The 24,126-nt window shown below is 31.7% G+C and overlaps 1 protein-coding gene across 13 annotated transcripts in view; it reads right to left on the bottom strand.

Moving 5' to 3' along the window:
* The window catches only part of LOC139514409 (neurexin 1-like), a 91,001-nt gene that overhangs the window by 38,529 nt on the left and 28,346 nt on the right, over positions 1–24,126 (bottom strand). For all 13 annotated transcript variants that reach the window (XM_071303602.1, XM_071303606.1, XM_071303608.1 and 10 more), the window contains 2 exons: positions 2,650–2,805; positions 1,209–1,369 (listed from right to left, as the gene is read on the bottom strand). In XM_071303602.1, the coding sequence (XP_071159703.1) occupies positions 1,209–1,369; positions 2,650–2,805 (317 nt within the window). The remainder of the gene's footprint in view (positions 1–1,208; positions 1,370–2,649; positions 2,806–24,126) is intronic.

The raw sequence follows: 24,126 nt of genomic DNA, 5'->3' as shown, positions 1-24,126 counted from the left end.
AAGGTGATAATACATATTCTGTCAGTTGCATCAGTAAGTCTCATTTCTCTCAATTGGTCATTCCCATAGAGGGATGCAATCCAACATTTAGCAACTTCAATAAACATCGAAAGTATTGCCTAAATAATTCATAGTTGCTAGTAATTTGTATGAGACAAATTCATCAACCATCGTACGGCAATATATATTTCCAATTTGTATTGAAGGAGCAAAGACAAGGTAATAACTGCTTACAGAACATAAAAATTTTGTGTTTTAAAATTGGACTCATCAAACAGGTTATAAACTGGTTACGTTTCTGGCAAATTTTTGAAATTCAATTACTAAGGTAATGAATTGATAGAAGAAAGTTTTTTTCCTATTGTAAATTACTAAATGTAAAATTTGATGAGCATAATGGCAATACTCGAAACATTTCTATTTTGAAACATTTTCAAAATTTGCTATTTAACATTAAACTTTATGGGAAGCCTACTTAGTGAGTGTCTCCTATAAAAGACTAAAACTTAAAAAGTTCCAAAACTGTCTCTTCAGTACTGTCATTTCTCCTATACAGGAAATCTGTCAGTTAATGACACAATATAACAATCATTATAATATATGCATATTACTTTTCTCTCAGAATGCTAGTCACAGTACCTCCGGAGGAAATCAATGCAGTCATTGACATGGCACTTTATGCTTCAATTGCATGTAGAATATAAGTTTAGGAAAATTCTTGTAATGGGCACTTCAATTGATCTTTTAAATTACTTGCATCACATTTTAAGTTTACTTTTGAGAGTTTTATCATTGCAAGAAATGGTCGGCAGAGTTTAATTCTTTCAAAGGAACAGTCCAGACCTTTTTGTCATAGAACTTTCAAGTTCAATTATTGTACTCAGACTCAGAAATCAACCAATCAAAATTGTGGATTTGGTATTTCAAGCAAAAGTTTTATACTACGAGTACTGAGTAAAGTTTAATAACCGAGAGCTCTACAGCTAAAATTTATCTATCAAGTCTTTTAAACAATTTACCTCATGCACTAAAAATTATATGAGAAAGAGGAAAACATAACTTAAGCTACAGTGTGTAATTCTGTTTAGCAATTTTTTATTACAAAAGATTTGTACTACTGGTATACTTGGAATCAGCACTATGAATACTTAAAGTGTAGTAATAAAATGTGCATCTTTAAGAATAAAGTGTACTCCTTTTTTTGTTACCTCTCTTGATTTTCTTTTCACCACTAGATGGTGCCACTGGTTATCATCAAATCTGTAGCCATTGGCTGGTAAAAGTTCTTCCCATGGGCCAGATCCTAAGTTGACTCGAACAAACACACCTCCATTTCTTAGAGTGATGATGATGTGGTCTGTCATATCACCTAAACAAATGACAATAAAAGTTTGCTTATTTTAATGCAATCAACAAAATTGTAAACTGTAATGTATTACACAAGTAAAAACAATCTTTGGTAACATCCATTTTTAACAATACCCAAGGCTTTCATACCAATTAAAAGAGAGTACATGTTGAAATGCCAAGCTTGCTAAATTGTTATTAATAAAAGTAATTGAGATCAAGGTCTCTAGGAATTGGTAAAACTTTATACATATATGTACCATAACTCATCTGTATTCAAAATATGGATTACCAAGCTCCTCTTGAGGCTCCTCTAAAAGTACTACCTTCATAAAATAAGTTATACCTGTCAACACTAAAAGATTTGCATATTTATGTCGTGTATTTTGCCACATTCACCTTAGATGAACAATGTAACATAAAAATGAGACAATTTTGGCAGTTTTGCAATTTCCCCAAAGTGGAAGAAGTTTGAAAGTCTAAAGCAGATATTAAAGTCAAAATTAAATCATATTATAACTGATATCTGATTGACTAATGTTATATTAAAGTCTGGAGAATACATTTTGATAGATTTATAGAGCTTTGTGAATTTAGAATTCAAGGTGGCAAAACATTCTATTTACCTTCACAAAAACTTCCATAGACAGTGATGATAAGGGAGTAATACAATGTAACAGTAAGACTCTTTAAAAACTAGTTCGTATCTGTACTTTGAGTTTAATATGCATTTAGGAAACTGTATTGGACATGCAGATTTGAAGAAAAAAAACTTTAACTGATACAGTGTGTATTTATTGGAAGAAAATAGTTTCAGAGCAATAAATCTGAGTGATATCTTTCAAAGTTAATTAACGTCAAACAATATAACAATAAATGACATATTTTATCAAGGTTTCCATTAACTTAATTACTCAACATTTCAACAGATAGTATTTCACAGAGACGAATCTCTTATAAAATCAAGATTCAAATAAAATCAACATGCAAATTATAAAACAATATAAAATACTGTATTTTTTATTGACATTAATGCTTTGAGGAAGATTTATGTATATTGAAAATTGTTTCCAATTAATTCATGACAAATAATTTATAGAAACCTGGTTAAAAATCAATAAAACAGAACTAGCTTTATAATTTGAGCTGTATCTATTTTGTTCAATAAAAGTAGGCTCTTTGTACTGCAGCGAACCAGATCAGACGTTATCAAACAAAAACAGGGGATTACGACCGTAGAGCAAATCCTCCGCATTGTCGTTGATTAATCTAACCTATTCGTATGCATATAAAGCTTCTTACCTATGAAAAATAGTAATCCATCAGGTTGCTGAGTACGGAAATAAAGATCAATCTCATCTTCGTTACTCTGTAGACCATCATCAGTGTTGTTATCTTTCACAAAATTATACATGAGATACTGGGTTCCAAGCAATGTTACTTCTGTTGGAGTTTTTTCTACAAAAAAAAAAAATTGAACTCCTTTATCCAACACATGTTAAGATATATGTTCCAAATTTTTAATAAACAGCAAAAACCATACATGCATGTTTCCACCAAATTCATTTCAAAGCCAAATCAATTCTTGATTTTTGGTTGATTATAGGGAATAATTGAAGCATGCTTGGGATATATTATTTTGCATAGTTTCCATCTATTGTGATAATAAAACTGAAATTTTTGTTCACATCAGTACAAATGTAAAGTGAAAGACAATCCTGGTGTTAACTATTTAGTTTAGTAGTTTAGATATCATAGTTTAGTCTATATAGTCTTTAGTTCTATTTGTATGTATCTTTGTATTTACAGTGACTTGGTGGGTTTAGATTAAAGTTGTACAAAGAACACTTCAGTCATTTATAGCCAGTTAACAGTGGTAGCAGAGCTCACAACATCCGGCGAGATGGCGACGGCTCTGAGTTATAAGAACCCACCAAGCTTGACAAAGGAGAAGTCATATCAGCAATGGAAGAATGAAGTGAAGATGTGGCAATTGGTTACAGAATTGGACATAAAGAAGAGAGGCCTAGCACTTGCGCTGTCGTTACAAGGGAAGCCAAGAGAAGTAGCGTTAGAAATAACACCAGAGGATTTGAATGTTGATGAAGGAGTTGACAAATTGATAATAGAATTAGATAAATTGTTTGAAAAGGACAAGACAGATCAAGCTTATGCAGCATATACAGCTTTTGATAAGTATGACAGGGAATCATCGATTAAAATGTGTGACTATATAATTGAATTTGAACAGAAGTATAACAAATGCAAGAAATATGACATGCCACTTCCTGATGCAATATTAGCATTTAAACTCCTAGATAATGCAGGACTTGGTGAAAGTGATCGACATTTAGCTTTAACTGCATGTTCTGATTTAAAGTTTGAAACCATGAAGGCAGCCCTTAATAGGATATTTGCATCGAAATCACAGAGTGATAATGATATAGTTACTGTTAAAGAAGAATCTGCATTTGTAGGAGAACATCGTTTTGATAGAGGGCGTAGTTCAAGGAGATTTGGTGCTCGCAATCGCATGAATAGATCATTTGATCAAAGAAATACTCAATCCAAACTTAATCCAACTATAAATGGAAGCATATCTCGTTGTAGATGTTGTGATTCAAAATATCACTGGTTCAGGGATTGTCCACATAAAACTTATGATGTTAAACTTACAGAGGAACAAACAGACACATCTGAAACTGTAAACATAACTCTTATTACAACTTCTCAACAAAACATTACACCTCAAGAAATTTTTGTAGCCGAGGCATTTAATGCTGCAGTTGTAGATACAGCATGTACCAAAACAGTTTGCAGGACAAAATGGTTACATCAGTTTTTAGACACTTTCGACTCTGCTAATGAAGAAATAAAATGCAAGGAAAGTAATACACCTTTCAAATTTGGTGACGGTAAAACAGTACATTCTTATCAGTCCGTGAAGTTACCTGCCACAATTGGGTCTTTAAAATGTTACATAGAAACAGAAGTAGTTGACTGTGAAATACCTCTATTATTGAGCAAAGATTCTTTGAAAAGAGCACAAACAGTTCTTGATCTCCATAATGATAAAGTGACAATGTTTGGAAAACCAGTTGATGTTCATTTCACCTCAAATGGTCATTATTGCATAAACATCAAAGACAGAAGAACTGGGCAGACCGATTCTGTAGTGAGTGAGGAGGAAATCCTGAAGGTAGATTCTGGATTCTCTAAGAAAAGAAAGAGGGATATTATATCAAAACTGCATAAACAATTTGGTCATGCCTCATCTGAAAAGTTGTTATCTCTATTGAAAAGTGCAGGCTCAGTTGACTCAGATACTAAGGCAATAGTGAATGATGTTTGCTCAAAGTGCATTGTCTGTTTCAAGTACCAACGTCCAAAACCAAAGCCAATAGTGGGCTTTTCACATGCAAATGATTTTAACCAAATTGTTGCTATGGATTTACATGAGATTGATCATAATTTTTACTATTTGCACATAATTGACTTGTTTAGCCGTTTGAGTGCAGCAGCTATTATCAGGAGAAAAGACTCACAGTTAGTTGTTGACAAATTCATGCAGATATGGGTTAGTGTATATGGTGCTCCTGAAGTTGGAGTATACACTGACAATGGTGGGGAATTCAATTCTCAAATTTTTCGTGATATGGCTGAAAATCTAAACATGTCAGTTAAGACGACAGCAGGATACAGTCCCTGGTCAAATGGAATTGTAGAACGACATAATGCAACTCTAACTGAAACAGTAAACAAAATCAGAGAAAGCTCAAATCTATCTTGGGAAACCGCAATTAGCTGGGCTGTAAATGCCAAAAATTGTCTTGTAAATGTGTATGGGTACAGTCCTTATCAAATTGTGTTTGGAAGAAATCCTAACCTGCCGTCAACACTAGTCAATAAACCTCCAGCTCTTGAAGGAGAAACAATGAGTAAAACAATGGGAAAACACTTAGTTGGTCTTCATGAGGCTAGGAAAGCATTTGTAGCATCAGAATCCTCAGAGAAAATTAGGCGTGCTCTTCGAAAGCAGGTTCGTCCCTCAGGTGAGAAATTCAGAAATGGAGATAAAGTATACTTTCTTAGAGACAATCAATGGAAAGGACCTGGTACAGTTATTGGACAGGACAATGTTGTTGTGTTTATAAGATATGGAGGAACTTATGTAAGAGTGCATGAATGTAGGATTTTAAGAGATATTGATGAACAAAAAGATAAGAAAAACAAACAAAAGGAAAAGAGGGTAACATTAAGAGAAGGTCTAAAAACCTCAAACTTAAACAAGAATAAGGCTGAGCATGAAGTCCTTTATTATGATAGTGATGACGAGGAAGACTCTCATGTCAACAATCAGTCAGATAATGAACATGGTGAAAGTGGCGATGAAGTAGAAGGACATGAATCTGAATTAGGAAGTCAGGCAGGTGACTCTGAAATAGACAGCGATGATCCTGTGAATCAAGGACATGAATCTTATGAGGAAAGTAGATCAGGAGGTGACTCGGAGCTTGATAATGATAATCATGAAGATACTCCAGTGAGAGAACAGAGTAATGAGCAAGCAACTTCAGTACACAGTAGAAGTGTTAATTCTAAGTGTAATAAAGCATTACTTTTAAAAAAGGACCAGAAAGTGAACTTTAAAATGCCAGGTGATGATACTCCACGAGAAGGAGTTGTTCTGAGTAGAGCTGGTAAAGCATCATCTAGTAAAAAGAATTGGTACAATGTAGAATATAGGAAACCTGAAGAGCTTAAAGGTAACAAGTTATCAATAGACTTAAGTACGGTTGATGAATTGCAAGTTGTAAAGTCTGACACAGATCAGGATACAGAGGATGACGAAGAATCAGAAGAAGCATTATTTAATGAGATTGACTTTTGTGATGCTCGTAAAGCTGAACTTGAAAATTGGAAGAAACATCATGTTTATCAAGAAGTTGAAGACTATGGTCAGTCATATGTATCCACTAGATGGGTATATACTATAAAAGAAGCTGAAAATGAAATATACAGGAAAGCAAGACTTGTTGCAAAAGGTTTTGAAGAAGATTGTTTGGATGAAATACAGAAGAACTCTCCTACATGTGACAAACAATCTCTTAGACTCATTCTTTCAATCATAATGCAAAAGAAATGGTCCATTAATTCCATAGACATTAAAACTGCCTTTCTGCAAGGGGAGAAAATGCAAAGAAAAGTTCATCTTCGTCCACCGAAAGAAGCTAATGCTAATGGAAAACTCTGGCTTTTAGAGAAATGTGTGTATGGTCTTGCAGATGCTTCTTTGAAATGGTATGAAAAGGTTAAGAAAACCCTAAATGAATGTGGAGGTACTGAATCTAAAGTTGATCCAGCAGTATTTTACTGGTATAATTCAAATGGTCTGGCTGGTGTTCTTGCAGTTCATGTTGATGATTTTTTGTGGGCAGGAACCAATTTGTTTGAAACTGAGATTATATCGAAAATAAGAGAAAAGTTCAGTGTCGGAAAAGAAGCTTCAGAATCCTTCAAATATTTAGGACTGGGTCTAAGTCATGCAGATGATAAGATAATATTGAGTCAGACAGATTATGTTGAAGTGTTAAAGACAGTCTCAATTGATGGAAAAAGGCCAAGTGATTCTCAGCTTTCATCAGTCGAACAAACTGTTCTTAGATCAAAAGTTGGACAACTGTTGTGGCTTGCAAAACAAACTCGCCCTGATATTGCTTTTGACATTGCTATGATAGCATCAAAGTTAAAAACAAGTACTATTGAAGACTTCAAAAGAGTGAACAAGCTTTTAAGAAAAGTTAGAAACGATCCAGTGTCTCTTCATTTCAAGGAACTTGGAGAACATGTAGAACTTTTATTATATACCGATGCTTCTTTTGGTAATCTTCCTGATGGGGGAAGTCAAGGAGGCTTTTTAATAATGCTACTAGGTGAAAATGGAAAAATCAATCCAATTACATGGCAGTCAAAGAAAATAAGAAGGGTTGTTCGAAGTACACTAGCTAGTGAAGCTTTAGCTTTAGCCGATGGTATAGATTGTGCTACATCACTAGCTACTCTGTATAATGAACTGGTTTTCAATAAATGTACTACAGAAGGAGGTATTTCAGTAAGATGTGTGATTGACAATAAGGATCTTTATGAAGCTGTTCATTCTAAGAAAAATGTATCAGAAAAAAGACTGCGACTTGAAATTAGTTGCATCAAGGAGATGATTCAAAAAGGAGAGCTTACCGTTCATTGGGTTGAAACAAAAGAGCAGATAGCTAATGTGTTGACCAAGCATGGTGCCAGCGCACAGAACCTTCTATATTGTTTTGAAACTGGACTTGTAAATACCGTTTTCATGAAATAGCTTGACATTGATTATGTGACACTTACAATAGTGATATACATATATTCGAGAACAGTAGTTAAAAAAAAAAACAGAAAGAGAGAATTAGTTATAATGTGATCAGCAATATCTACAAAACTTTTATTTTCATTTTATAAACTTTACATCTACTTAAGAAAGAGAAAGGATCAGATTGTTAACTATTTAGTTTAGTAGTTTAGATATCATAGTTTAGTCTATATAGTCTTTAGTTCTATTTGTATGTATCTTTGTATTTACAGTGACTTGGTGGGTTTAGATTAAAGTTGTACAAAGAACACTTCAGTCATTTATAGCCAGTTAACACCTGGAATATTTGAGTCACAGTGAGTGAGTGAGTGACCTACATTTTCTGCTTCAATCGCTTTGGTTAATTATTGATATTTAGGTCAGACACACAATGTGATTTGAAATGTCATACTCTTAGTAGTATAAAGTTTCATTGCATAGTTACCTACATATTCATTTGGTTTTTTAGTACATTTGGATATATTTTCAATTAGGAGAGCATCAGATCACTGAGATATTTGGTATCAAAGCTACAATCTCCTTATTAAATCTGTCTACCTTCTAGAACGACAAGGTCAACTTTCTGTGCCCAATAAGCGACTAAAAAGGATATGGTTGGATTTTTTTTTATAAAATTATTTTGTATGTATTAACATTTGATTGCTTATTTAATGATAAAAAGAAATAATTTCTACTTCTAGATATAAATCAGTTGAAAAGTTGTGAAATATATCTATGAATTTATTATAAAAATGTATATCTTTCCAGTATAAATGGTAGTTTCTTGAAGAAATTATATGAAATTAAAATAGTGTCCCTAGCTTCATTACTTCAGTAGAATTCATTTGTAGAGTAAGCATAAATAGGACAAATGCAGAATATCATGACAGAGTCACACTGCAAAATGTGTAATTTTCATGTTATTCTTCTTCGCTCAAACCATCAAATGAAATTGATGTAGACAGTGCAGCGTAACTGATGATCCCTATTGTCATTAAAACGGAAATGTTTACACCAATAACAGATCATTTCTAAACAAAATTACAAGGAAGGAATTTTCTAAATCGAAATAATTCTTTTATGGCACTTTAACAGTTAAAGATTTTTGTTTGAAAATCTTTATTGATTTTATCTCTTGAAGTTCATACCCTGCATGTAACTTTTTTTTCTTCAACATTCAAATGTTGCCCTTCTTATCCTAAATGTTAAGATTTCATTAAAAAAAATATAGATGCCTATAGAAATATAACCTTAATAGGTTTCTTTTCAATATTAATCTGCAATATAATTTTCATACATGTTTTCAATAAATTATATCACATCAAATTCCTATAGTAAAATAATATTGTAATCAATAAATTCCAAGGTTTCAATTTCATTGGCTCTCAGATAAATATTTTGTTTCAATCATCAAGTTCACATTTCATTGAAAAAAAACAACATATTTGTTCTGATTTGTGTTGATAACTGCAAAATTTGAGAGGCCATTTTTTGTAGTTGAAGAGAATTTTTTTTAAGATGTAGTTCCATGAAAGGAGAAAGAAGTACATCCCTATTTTCTGAATGTCACTTGGTCAATACATGAACTTCAATATTATTTTTTTTCAATTTTCTAAATTTTGCTGATTTGTAATAGAGCATTATTAAATACCATCTTCCACAACTATTACTTCATAAATAGCATAAATACAATAAAATTCTTTACTTCTAATTTGAAATGTTTTCATGTGAAAATTTATCCCAATGACATTTAAAACTGAATGTCAAATTTTACAACTAACTTTTTCCATTTAGCATTAGAATCTTGTAATTTATAAAATGTATTGATTTTACATGAAAAAATAATGAAACCTATATAGTCCAAATTACAGTTAATCACCCATCATCTTCAATCAAACAATTTTCAATAAGCAGAAAATTTTGATTGAATATCTATTGTCGTGTATGCAAAGTGCAAACAGTCTTGCCTGGTGAGCTAACTTTTCCTTGCATAAAAGGTGATTAAATAACAAGTTGGCTCTGTTGATTTAATACCAATATTGGGGTTTGGAATCAATTTCTATTCAAACTATGATTTGTCAGCCTCATCAACTCCTTTTCAATACTAGGAAATTGACTGGCTGAGTTTTATTGGAATTTACTATAATGACATTCACTCCTTAAATAAACTCTTTGGAGATGATTTTTTTTTTTCAATTGAAGTGAAAAAAAGCATTAAAGTTTTGATATTTTTTACAACTATTTCTACATAAATGTCCACTGCTATGTAAAACAGCGGCAGAGTAATTTTGATGTAGATTTACTTGACCAAAAGAGTTGAATTATTTGTCAGACTTTGTTGTGAGCCATAAAACTAATTATATTGTCTTTTTGGGGAATGGTAAGAATTAATGGGCTTTTATCATGCCAAAATCAAAGCAACTTCTCATTAAATTTGAGTAAATCTAAAAAGAAAATGATTTTTTTTCTGGTTTCATTTACATGTGGTTGTTGAGTTGCTGTGTTAATGAAATATTAATGTAGACATAGCCTGCAGGCACTATCCAAAATTTAGATCAGCAAAGTAAGGCCTTTTAATTTTGCAGTAATCATAATAAAGGTAGGCACAATTCCTGACATTGCTGCAAGGACTAAATAAGTTATTTAAAGCTTGATTGAGAAAATAACTATTGAATGGCCTGTCAAGTCAGATTAAACCAGATGCTCCGCAGGGCGCAGCTTTATACGACTGCAGGTCAAACCCTGAACAGTTGGGGCAAGTATGGACACAACATTTAAGCTTGATACAGCTTTGAATTTGGATTGTGATTAAATAGTTGACACAACATAGGTTTCTGACACAGAATGAATGTGGTCTAAGAACTTAAACTTAAAAATTTTAAATTGGATATTTACCGGTACCTATTATGGTCCAATATCCAAAATCTAAATACATGGTTAGATTCAGCATATCATAGAACCCCAAGAATTCAATTTTTGATGAAATCAAATAATGTTCAATTTTAGACCCTTTAGCATGTTTAGACCTCAATGTGGACCAATTCGATAACCGGGCCCAAATATCAAAAATCTAAATACATGGTTAGATTCAGCATATTGAAGAACCCCATATATTCAATTTTTGTTGAAATCAAACAAAGTTTAATTTTTGACCTTTTGGACCTTAATGTAGACCAATTTCAAAACGGGACAATACTCTGCAATTCAATATTTCTTGCTATTGCGCAAAACTGTGCAATTGAGAATTTCTTGCTATTGTGCAATTTATTGTGCAATTAGATATTTCTTGCTATTGTGCAATACTGTGCAATTGAAGATTTCTTGCTATTGCACAATACTGTGCAATTGAAGATTTCTTGCTATTGCGCAATACTGTGCAATTGAAAATTTCTTGCTATTGCACAATACTGTGCAATTGAAGATTTCTTGCTATTGCGGAATATTGTGCAATTGAAAATTTCTTGCTATTGCACAATACTTAGTACATTCAGCATATCAAAGAACCCCAAGAATTCAATTTTTGTTAAAATCAAGCTAAGTTTAATTTTGGACCTGTTGGACCTTTAAAATGTAGACCAATTTGAAAACAGGACCAAAAATTAAAAATCTGAATACACAGTTAGATTTGGCATATCAAAGAACCCCAAAAATTCATTTTTTAATGAAATCAAACAAAGTTTAATTTTTGCCCCTTTTGGCCCCTAATTTGTTGGGACCAAAACTCCCAAAATCAATCCAAACCTTCCTTTTGTGGTCATAAACCTTGTGTTTAAATTTCATAGATGTTAGAGTGCAAAAACCAAATGTCTTCGGACAACGACGACACCAACGTGATACCAATATACGACCAAAAAATTTTCAATCGTATAAAAATGTTTTAAAATAACATGCAAACTTAAAGCAAGACTTGTTGGCTTTACAACATTCTTCAGGCTAACAAATTTAGAATTGTTCATCTAAAAACTAAATTTTACAATTGACAACTTATATTGTTTGTCAATAAAGTTGCTTTTAATTCATTAGGACATGATTTAATGCTAGTATGACCAAATGTGTATAGATAATCCAGGTTTTTACACACTAAGGTTGTAAAATATCAGCCACAAGCCAATATGTTAAGCTTTTTGGTGTGTGAAGGAATGACAAACCTTTGCATTGTGTTGAACAGCTGATATTGAATGATATCTATTGCACTTTGTAAATACAGCTGTTTCTCAAACCACGCCTCTATTGGGGAGATGTACAATATTCATAGATAATTTAATTTCTTGACATACTGGTTCCCAGATATGATCTCTATGTTTCATATCATAGAGACATAACTTGGGACTGTTACCAGTGTAGCGGAATTGGATTATACAAATTGTTTTGATAAAATTGCATGTAAAAATAACTTTTGCCGTTTTTTTCGTATATAATTTAAATTTTATAGTTCGTGTTCACATAAGAGAGAGAGACGTTGTCACTTACCATCTAGTTTAACTTTGTCTTACATATTTTGGGGTGTAAATTGTGTTTTTAAGTAGATAGTTCCGATATTTCATTTTAGAAATCTTCAAATGTTATTATGTCATCCATTTTGGCACTGATTCCAATGATGTCTGATGCGGCGATTTTCATTGGCTAATTATGGGTTAAGGAAAATAAATTTGAATAATCAATTTGATTGGTCAACAGTGGTATAAAAGCGGCCGTTTCGAAGTTATTATGAGTAAGGTCTACTTCTCTCTCCTCTCTCTATATATATAGCTGAGATTTTGTCAGTTACTAAAAGTTTGATTAAATATTGTCCCCCTTCTAAGTAGACTGGTTAAGTTTAAGATAAAAATGTAGAATTCTATTTGGTAAAACTTTTCCATCGTTCACCGCAGTGTGTTCTTCTGATTCTAGATTTATTAAGTAATTTTGAGATGTTAATTTATAAATAGATTAGCCATATTCATCAACGTGTCGCGGTGCACTCGACTTTCCGTAGAAAGGGTGTTCCGATATTTCAACACTAATATTTAGATAGCTTAGTAACACTTCTTTTTATATAAATTCAATTTAAAGAAAGAAATAACTTTATTTTTGCATATTTTGTTGTTTGGTGCTCTATTTTTGTTGTAAACAAAGTATCGATTTATTGAAGTTAAATTGAAGAAAACTGATATAATTATACTGATTTTGGATCTCATTTACACTTGTTAATTGTTACATGTTGATTTATGTTATTTCTATATAAAGTATCTGAACTTAATAAATCTTGAGTCTTCTCTACCAAAACACAATCTCCCAGAGGAACAAACGAGAAACCTGAATTGCTAACTCAGAAGTTTGTGGTATATATTTGCCATTGAGACCAATATTAAAGGCATCCGTCGTTAACTTTTTTTTGGGTTATAAATGGAATAAATTACATTTACACTGGTTTCTATTCAGTCTTGTACAACACAGCTTGACCTCCAAAACTGTGTCTCAGATTTCCAAAAACATCAATAGAACAAATTTGATACCACATTGAATTTAGTGATCTCTTATGAATTGATGTTGCAAACTTCATTGAAGATTTATGAGAGAATGAAATACAAAAGGAAAAATCTGAGACACAGTTTTGGAGGTCAATCTGTGTTGTGCAAGAATCTATAAAATATTTTAAGATGCTATGAATAACAAAGAAGCTAAATTCATTCAAGTATGGACATCACAATATAGCAACTAATTACATAACAATTAATTATGTAATAATTATGTCATAATGAAATTATCACAATTTGAAAGATTAATCATTCTTCTTTCTTTTGGTACCTCATTTATAAAATTTAAAGAAGGATGAGTGGAATTACATCAGTTCAAAGATGTCTGATTGGGGATGAAAAATCTTTGTTTTGTGCTACCTTAATAGGCTCACATTTATAAGCTGTGATATGATAATTACTGAGCGACTGAGTGGTGTGATATAGGTGATAGGTACCCAAACAAAAAAAATTGAGGAACAAATCATGGTAACAAATGATAAACAAATCGTATGATTTCTTTGTGATTTGAAAGTGATAAAATTTCACATGCAAATGAGCTAACAAATCACAATAACAAATCACGAACAAATTGCTTACAAATCATAAGCAAATCAGGGTAACAAATGATAAACAAATCTTATGATTTCTTTGTGATTTGAAAGTGATAAAATTTCACATGCAAATGAGCTAACAAATCACAATAACAAATCATGAACAAATTGCTTACAAATCATAAGCAAATCATAAACAAATTGCCAAGAAATTGTTTTGAAATCATTAACAAATCAGAAGCAAATTGTTTTCAAATCGTTAAGAAATTGTTATCAAATCTTTAACAAATCAGAAGTAAATCATATTCCTACGTCAAGCAAATCAGAAGTAAATCATATTCCTACCTCAAGCAAATCACAAGCAAATCGTAAATAAATTGGCATCAATCATCAATTCACAGATTATAGCATTAACATCCAGATCAAAAATAAGTTCTGCCCCTGAAACCCCCAAATTTTGAAGCGCAAGTGTCTTCATTTTACCTTTAATAGCTACTCTACTAGTTGTAAAAAGGAGTACTATCTTTGGTTGCGATTAGGGACAAATTGTTCTTTGTGAAGTTTCTCTTACTTTTTACCCGAATTTGACTAAAACGAAATTTGAAAAAAACATAGGCAACCACGTGTACTTAGTAGAATAATGTTGAATAGGTGATGGGTCTTAGTCTTGGTCCAAATCTGCTACATTGTAATATATATATATATATATATAGCTTTGTCCATTTTGCCCGGGACATGGTCAGTAAACAACAATTAAAACATTAAACTTGCCATTGAATTTTATCTGCTGGCTCGGGAAGCTATTCTTGAAATGTTTTGATCTGTTTACACATCTTTTACACATTTTTATTTTTAAAATTAATCCTAACAGCACTAAACTATCATGATTATAACGAGATACTGAAATGCACAGTTTCTGAATTTTAAAGGTTAACATTTGAATAGTATTAGTTAAATATGTGAAATTATAAATATAAAGATTCCTTACCATCGTCATCTTTCATAGACTGAATAAAACTCCTCATCTTGCAACCTTCTTTGTTCAGTTAATATAGAACAGTATTTGAAATTTGAATTTGACCTCAACCGGAAGTCAGAGAGATAGATAAACAAAGAAAACTGGAATGCATTAACATTTTATTCATTGTAGCAAATCATCAATGAATCACATCAAGATAGCTAAGAAAGTTAACAAATCATTTTCAAATCATTTCATAGAATATTCAAAGTAAACAAATCATAACGAAATCACACCGTTCTAGCTAACAAAGTTAACAAATCTCTTTCAAATCATTTCATACGATATTCTAAGTAAACAAATCATAAAGAAATCACACAAAAACAGAAACAAATGGCTTACAAATCATACAATAGAAAGAAATCACATAGAAATCAGATTTAGGGAATTTAAAAAATTCTGATTTGTCTATGATTTATTTAATGAATCGCAAGCAAATGGTACTAACAAATCGCAGAATCACGATTTGAAAGAGATTTGAATACGATTTGAAAGCAATTTGTTCATTTATTTTTCTGTTTGGGTAGGACAATAATAAATGCAAATACACAGTAAAACAATAATAATTCTAAGATGTTATGTTTAGCTGACTGAAGAATGTATGGATGTGTAACCCTTAAAATGGCTAAATGGCTTTTGTTGTTGTATTTTTTGTTACTGGGTTGCTGTCTCATTAATATATATGTAGGACTCAAATCTATGGTGGGTTCCAAATCTATGGCAGATTCCTAATCTATGGTAAATGTGACGTCTATGACAGTTTTTACAATCTTAATCTATGGCAAGTTTTGTAGTTTCCTAATCTATAGCGGATTTTTATTGTTTCCAAATCTATGGCAAATTTTTTGCAAATGGAAAAAACAATGCAGCACATTTTCGACCAATGACTTGTCTTAAGAAAGAGGAAATATACGACAACGGGAACAAAAAATTGAGAAAGGAAATAGGGAATGTGTCAAAGCGACAACAACCCGACCATAGAGCAGACAACAGCCGAAGGCTACCAATGGGTCTTCAATGTAGCGTGAAACTCCCGCACCCGGAGGCGTCCTTCAGCTGGCCCCTTCAAAATATGTATACTATTTCAGTGATAATGGACGTCATAGTAAACTCCGAATTATACACAAGAAACTAAAATTAAAAATCATACAAGACTAATAAAGGCCAGAGGCTCCTGACTTGGGACAGGCGCAAAATTGCGGCGGGGTTAAACATGTTTATGAGATCTCAACCCTCCCCCTATACCTCTAGCCTAAACATTTGTGAAATAAACATTCCATAATGGTCACCCAAAAAAAGTCATAAGTTATAAATTCATAAACCTTAATACAGACTTCAAGATGAAATGATGTCCTCTGTAAAAAATAAACATTTATACGTGTTTCCTTTAATCCACCGGCACATTTTTGTCAGGAAAATAACTTCATCTTGAATGGTGTTCAAATCCATGGGTTCCGCCATCGTTAGCGGCGGCGAAGATGTAATATGGCGTTATTCAATTGTGACGTTATAAGTTACTCTCTCCCCCAGATCTGCCATAGATTTGGAGAAAACAAAAAATAGCCATAGATTTGAGTTGTTTGGCGTTTGTAACGTCACATTTACCATAGATTAGGAATCTGCCATAGATTTGGAACCCGCCATAGATTTGAGTCCTACATATATATACCCCACATTAACTTAAAACAAATTAACACTCTAGGTGGTTCCAAATATCGCCTGGAATGAATTAAGTACAAGTATATGGATTTAGGATGTTAAAAAATGTCAAGGCCTGGTCGAGTAGTGTACAAGTCAGCAGCCAAAATTATTATTTGATATGGAAGGTACATGTAAATGAAGGGATTGAGTTTAATCCTACTTTTTTTACATTCTGACTATCAAGACAAGATGTATCAAAATATCAAAAGTATCTATGTACATGTAAATAAATTTCTGTGTCTAATGACACATTTAAGGGGGTTCGCGGGTCTAAATCATTTATATAGGAGTTCTCTATTTTTTCTATAAATTAACTTTATCTTATACTTAATAGAAAAATAAAATAAAAAAGTGGGGTCACCGTTCATTTGCGCTGACAATCTGCCTTCGAAAGAAGCATACATTTTTGTAAAGTGTGGTTGTTTTCTGTTGAAGTAATTCGAGAAATAAAGGTAATATCGAAAAAAAGAAAGAAATTTATTACAGAAATCGCTCAAATTTTACAATAATTTAGTTTAAGTACAGCTTGTATTGAAATTATATTAAAAAATATAGGTCACTGATGATTTAAAAAAGATATTTCAATTTTAAAGCCAAAAAATGGCATTTTTCCACCAAAGGGAGATAATTTGGAACTTTTCCAATGATGTATACATTTTAAAAGTCATCTGGGGCCAACACAAATTGTTTGTTTTGAATGACTTTTGTACCATATAATAAGTAACAACTACAAAAGGTAACAAATAACATTTGAAATGAAAAACAAATGTTTATTTTTTTTCTGAAATTTTTATACCCTCGAGCCTCCTTAAGCATCTGATCATGATTTAACTCTAAAGGGTTAAAAATTAATAAGCCAGACTGATGAACAATCTTATTATCAGTGGTCCTTATGAGGGTGGTTAGCAGGTCTATAATAATCATTTGTATATTGTAATAGAAAGTGGAGTACTACCAAACCCCTTAACAGACTGTGTGTATTGATGGATTCCAGTAACTAATCTGACAATATATGGATGACTAATGTCATTAAATAGACAATACCTCTTAGTTCTTCTGTATTATTTTGACATCATCTACTTTGTCCAGTAGAAAGTCAATTCTAACTTTTAGTCTTAACAATCTTGGCTTCAGATAACTTGATGAAAAATGCCCAATTATAGACAAAAGTTCCATGCAATAAAGGATTGAGAGCATTAAGATCACACAAGGCAAAACTATAACTATATATGACTGGTTTGACGTCCCATTATACTTCCCATGACAATGACTCTTAAAAGGATTTACACAATGCATCATAATATACAAATATCTAAATAGCATGCTTTATATCTGACTGCTCAACAACCTTATACATAAAAATACGTGAGGACTTGTCTGTATATATCCGTTCTGTATGACATTTGACACATTGCCTGATCAATAACATAAATCTCACTATACAAAATGGTCCAGACAATAAATAAACTTTCTTTGTGGTCATGAGATTGGAGAATAAATGTTTGTTAAGACATATTCTTGTACAGAACCATTTATTTTTGTCAATTAATTCTATTAAAACCTGCTGACTTGTCAATAATCTATTTGATTTGCCACCAAAAATGGTAACATAGAGAGTTTAGTTGTAGATCTCCTGCCCACTGAAACTATAGGAATGAGAATGAGTATTAGATTACATGATCTATTGATCCAGAGCAGAATGATTCTAATGAAAAATCGTCAGTCAGATAATGGAATTGGTGAAAATGTTGCAATTTAACAAATTTATTTATTTCCACTGTGGCTGTGATTCGGTTTCAGTTTCTGATAATAAAATGTCATTATAGTATATAAAAGCCAAAAAAATTAATTTAATATCAAAATTTTAAATTTACAGTCAAGACTCGAGATGGATATGTATACAGTGTATACAATTCATCTAACTATCATATAGTATAGTAAAAAAAATATATACTCCTAAGTTTTAAATTTACAGCAGCATAGGATATGTAGAAAGGTATACAGTGTATAAATTCATCTAACTATCATCACAAAAGTATTTTGTCTGTCATCTGATTCTGGATTATTACATAATTATCTTTAAATCTTATGAATGAAATACTTTGAGAGAGATAACAAGTGAAACTGCGAGCTACTGCTCACTGATGATACCCCCGCCGCAAGTGGATAATATTAATAGTGTAAAAATATGCAAGTGTTCGATAAACAGGAAGTTGTCAAGTGATGAATCTGAAAACGCATCACACGGTAAAGCTGACTTATATAAATCCTGAAACCAAATTTCAGAAATCCTTGTATTGTAGTTGCTGAGAAAAATGTGACGAAAATTTTCAACTTGGCTATCATGTGTAAAATCATACAAGTGTTCGGTAAACAGGAAGTTGTCAAGTGATGAATCTGAAAACGCATCACACGGTATGGCTAACATATATAAATGTTGATACCAAATTACAGAAAGGGTGGATGTGTAGTTCCTGAGAAAAATGTGACGAAAGTTTCATGGGACGGACTGACTGACGGACGGACTGACGGACAGACAGAGGTAAAACAGTATACCCCCCCTTTTTTAAAGCGGGGGTATAAAAACTTGAGGGTTAAAACAAAATGGATAAAAATCAATCTGAAAAGTAAACCGCCTTTTCTATCATTGAAATTTCATGCATGTGTAAATATGTTTACTCATTATTTCAGCAACCAATTACAGAATAACATTATTTGTTAGCCACCCACTGATTCCAGGACAGAACCGATTTAAACTGATATAAATAAATGATCTATATCTGTGTCTTCATCGCCATACTATAGAATGGCGGAACTCATTTCTCATCACACCACCAGTGACAAACCCATATTTTCTGCACAGTGAACTGAAAAATAACAATTCCTAGAGTCCTGTCAATCCATAAAAAGAACAGTATTGATTTCATCTACAAATGATCACAAACGATCTCCAACCTGGCCACTCTTTTTGTTCATTCATATCAATTGATCGCTGAGGAGTAATAAACTACTACATCTATAGTTTTACTTCTAATTGTAATGTTTAAAGCTATAAAACCTAATGCTCCTGTGTAGGAGAACAATATCGTAGAGTCGCAGGACAGTAATGATTATGTCATGACATGTAAGGACTTTACATGTCATTAATTATAACATCAAGGACCTGTATATCTCACTAGTCCTGTGTAAGAGAACAATATCGTAGAGTCCTTGGACACTAATGATTATGTCATGCCACGTAAGGACATTACCCATCATTAATTATAACATCAAGGACCTGTATATCTCTTTAGTCCTGTGTAGGAGAACAATATCGTAGAGTTGTGGGACAGTAATGATTATGGCATGACATGTAAGGACATTACACGTCATTGATCACAACATCACGAACTTGTAAAACTTTTATCAACTAAGCACAGAATCGGTACAGAATCGTCAATCAAATAATTGTAGGCTTGTAGATGTTAAGCCTTAGATTATAAATGGTTAAGTCAGTGATCACAGGGGACAAATATAAACTATTCTGATACATGTTCTATTTCATTACATCTACTCTGTAGGTCCCTTGATTATATTTATCAAATTCAATGGATTATCTGTAAAACAAATTCTTGATAAAGTTTCTTGTAATCATGTGTAAGTGGAAAACCAATTTCAAAATTCATTACTACCATGACTACATTATTTTCAAACCTACTGAGATTTTCTAAATGGAATCCCACAGAAAAAAGCAAAAATAAATATTTTCCCAAAATAACATCAGTAATCCAGTTCAAAAACACAAGGAGAGTACTGTGTTATAATAAAGTCATTACTTAGTCTGTGATATACTCAATTTCTATTAAAGAAACATTTCTAATTAATTATAACTTGGACACATATTCAGAAATAGGCCAAAATGTTGTTGAAACCACAAAGTGCACATATAAATCTTTAAATACTGTGAATATTAGCAAGTAGTGCTGGACTTTTCTATGTGCCAAATAAAATCTAAAGAAAATGACCCTTTTATATACATGTATTAATCTTTTTCAGAAAGTGAATTTAAAGATTTCTTTATCCCAAATATTTTTTATTTTACTTTTCTTCTAATCAAACAGTGGAATCTCTAACAGACTTACATAAAGTAAAACATTCAGTACAATAATTTCCTCTAAATCTTTGACGATCAGACATATACATATGTATGTGAATGTGATCTATTTCCTATCAACCTAAGTTTAAGAGTTCAATTTGAAGCAGAAAACAAGATTTCATAAACAGTTTCTGACAACAAAGCCTGAATGCTACTTGACAGAGATAGAAACTGTCTAGTTTGTGATTCAATAAACCATAGTCTGACACAGATTAATCTTACAATCAAATCCATTACAACAAATAGCAATAATAGTTCTGGACACTTTACTCTATCATTATATCATATAAATATTGCTTAGGAGAGAGAATCTCAGACAGATTAAAATTTAACTTGCTGACCACAGTGGAAAGCAACACATATCACAATGCTTGAAAATTAATTTTTGAAACATTTACATTCATTTCTATCTTGAAAAAAATCCTTATGGGAGCATTTATTTCACAACTTTAATGAGGATGAGGTGCTTTCTTGTATTAAAGTTAGAAAGATTTTTTACTTCAGAAGGTCTGTTAGAAAAATATTCTCTTAGCTAGTACTATTTTAAAGTTTAAACCTTTATGATTATGAAAATAAATTTAGAACGTGTCCATGGAACACAGATGATGCCCACTCTTGCATATACTATAGAGATTTAATTTCAAGCGGCAAACTGTTTTTAATGGAACCCTCAAAGAAACACCACCCTTTAAAATTGATCTGTACTAATAAGCATTGTATAAAAGATTCAGAACATTTGGTTGAAGCAAACTTAATTTAGAGAAATGGAAACAAAAAATTCAGGAATTTTTCCATTTGTAAAAGGGGTAAAACTCTAGAACAGCCATGCCACCCAAATTCAAACTTGATCTGTGTTTTGTGGTAATAAACATGTTTTATAAGTTTCATGAACATTTAATTTGGTCAAAGCAAACTAATGGAAACTAATTTTGGATGTACAGACAGACTGATGTATATACAAACAAGGATAACATCAGCAGGGCATAAACAGATTATGCTTTGAAAACAGTATCAACTTTCAAAAGCAAATTCTATGAACATAAACTACATCTAAAGGAATTTACAGAAGGAAATATAGGGAAAAAAGGCTAGAACTCGTCAGAATGTCTGTTATTCATTGTTGAGACTGTTTATTGCACATATAAATTAGCATTGTGTGCGCAATAATGATATTAGCTTAAAACAAAAGACATTCTACCATATGGAATCAATAGTATAACTTGATATTGTGGGAAAGAAATTCAAATTGTGACAAAATAATGTGTTTTGATCTGGATAAAAAATACTACTGTATAGATTGTGTCACAAAGGCAGTTCTCACCCACACGATTTTCACATAAACTGAACTTACATATGAAAAAAGATCTGAATTTTGTTTTTGACTGTTTTAAACAAGAGCTTCATATCTTAATCTGAGTGCAAACCCTCTTCCATTCTGGAAGAATTTTTTGTCAATATTACCATGTAACTTGATACGGTTTTCATGTACAATCTTGAGCAAATATTTTGAATAATATAAAATTGTTTAAAATTAAAACTTTACATGTTTTCTAACAAGTGTATTAGCAAACAGTTCTTTAAATGTTTCTCTCTTACTGATAAAGATTACAACGGAAGTGTTGTTGTTAATCAATGGGTCTTTGGGTAATTTTTGATTTACTGGTTTAATATGGCTTAAAAAAATTAAAATGTTTTTATATTTTTACTGATTTGAAATTCTGTAAAAATTTCCTTTATATAAAGTAATTGTTTCCTGCATTTGTGTTGCAGAATATTGCTTTGAATTCTGTCTTGTGCAAGATTAATAATTTTCAACCCCCACCCTCTTTACCATACAAAAACAAATGGTTCTCCCTTGGCCTTGCCACATGTTTTTTTTCTTTGCCCAACTAACCCCTTTAGCTGTGTTCTTTAGTCACAATCATGTAACACCATTTGAATTTCTTCTTTGGTCAATATACTTGACATACCGGGTACTTTCTAAATATACATGTATTCTAGAAATCTCAGATTGTAATATTTTGATTAAATATTTTAGTATAAAGGTCCTATAAATAAACATATACATTTTGTACCATGTATCAAATATGGGCATCATGTGTTTTAGAAACATCTACTGAGAAAACATCATTAAAAAAATCATCTTGATAATGTAACTTCAAAGACAACACAGACTTAGGCTATAATGCATCAAAAGATGGATTTCAACATTGAATTTATAAAATCTCATCAAATCTTAGTAATTGTTTATTGGCTCCGAGACATACATCATCATACTTTGTTGTCATATATAGCAATATTACTCTCACGAGACATCAAATCCTGGCAAAATAATCTACAGTAATTTTGTTATATATCTTTTATTTGTTTAGTCCAATCTTAAAATGAATCTGAGAACATTATACAAAATGAAGATATTTTGTCATTTTCTAAGTCTGCACTGGTTTTCACTGCTTGAAATTAGATTATTAATATGAGAAAGGTATTTAAAATTCTTCAAATTTTTCTACTCAATTTCAACTCTTACCACCTATGATTTCTTACATAAATGTCCTTCTTTTTTTTTGAGTGGATAATTAAAAATAAACAAACAATTTCTAAAATTTTAGAACACTGTAATATACACTCACCAAAGAAATATTTCTTTTAGCTTTTAAAGTTTAATTGGAAAGTGAAACAGACTAAATAAAAGATATCAATCCAGTGCATAAAACCATAGCATTCATATCTCTTCACAACTTCTTTCTAATAAGTGTTGATATAGAGTTTTGTTTGTTTACAGTATCTATTATAGAGATAGAATCATTTTCATAACAGCATAGACAACCGCAAGAGTTATGTTGGTAATAATACTGAATCATTTAACTTTAACTTGTTTGTCATCGGCTATTAATAACAGTGATTTTAAGCTCCCTCTGTCTGTCAGAGGCAGAAAAAAGAGTAAAGTAAATGTAGGTGCAGGTGCACGAGAAGAAAACAAGAAAGTTTAAGTATTCAACATCTAAATCAACACCAATGATTTAGTCCTCTCCTTGTTATTCATATTATTTGATTTAGGCATTTAGAACCTTTGGTGACCACACAGTTTAAATGTCTTTGCCACATATGGTATGATAAGTGAGCGTAACAGAAAAATGTTCACCTAATCTGACCCAGTCAATTGATAACATGAGCACGTCAAGAAATGATCTTGTCCACACTGTTATGAAAATGATTCTATGTTGGGTTTTTCTATTTCTAAATAGATCAGTAATAAAAACTTTACACAAACGATTTTTCCTTTATTTAATTTTTTTTCAAGAAATAATCAAATATTTCAAAAGTGTATTGAATATTACAAATATTCTCTGGTGAATCCAACAAACACTTAACAATGGAACTTTTTTTTTCATTTATTGTTCTGATCAATCACTTTCAGAAAATAACTTTTTAACAAGCTTATCCCTGCCCTACAATACCTTTGGGCACTGAATATTAATGTATTAACAACA

Source organism: Mytilus edulis, chromosome 3 (genome assembly GCF_963676685.1).
Source record: "Mytilus edulis chromosome 3, xbMytEdul2.2, whole genome shotgun sequence".
Taxonomy (NCBI): Eukaryota; Metazoa; Mollusca; class Bivalvia; order Mytilida; family Mytilidae; genus Mytilus; species Mytilus edulis.
The sequence above is the reverse complement of the archived record's forward strand: the minus strand, read 5'-3'. Positions and strand labels throughout refer to the sequence as shown.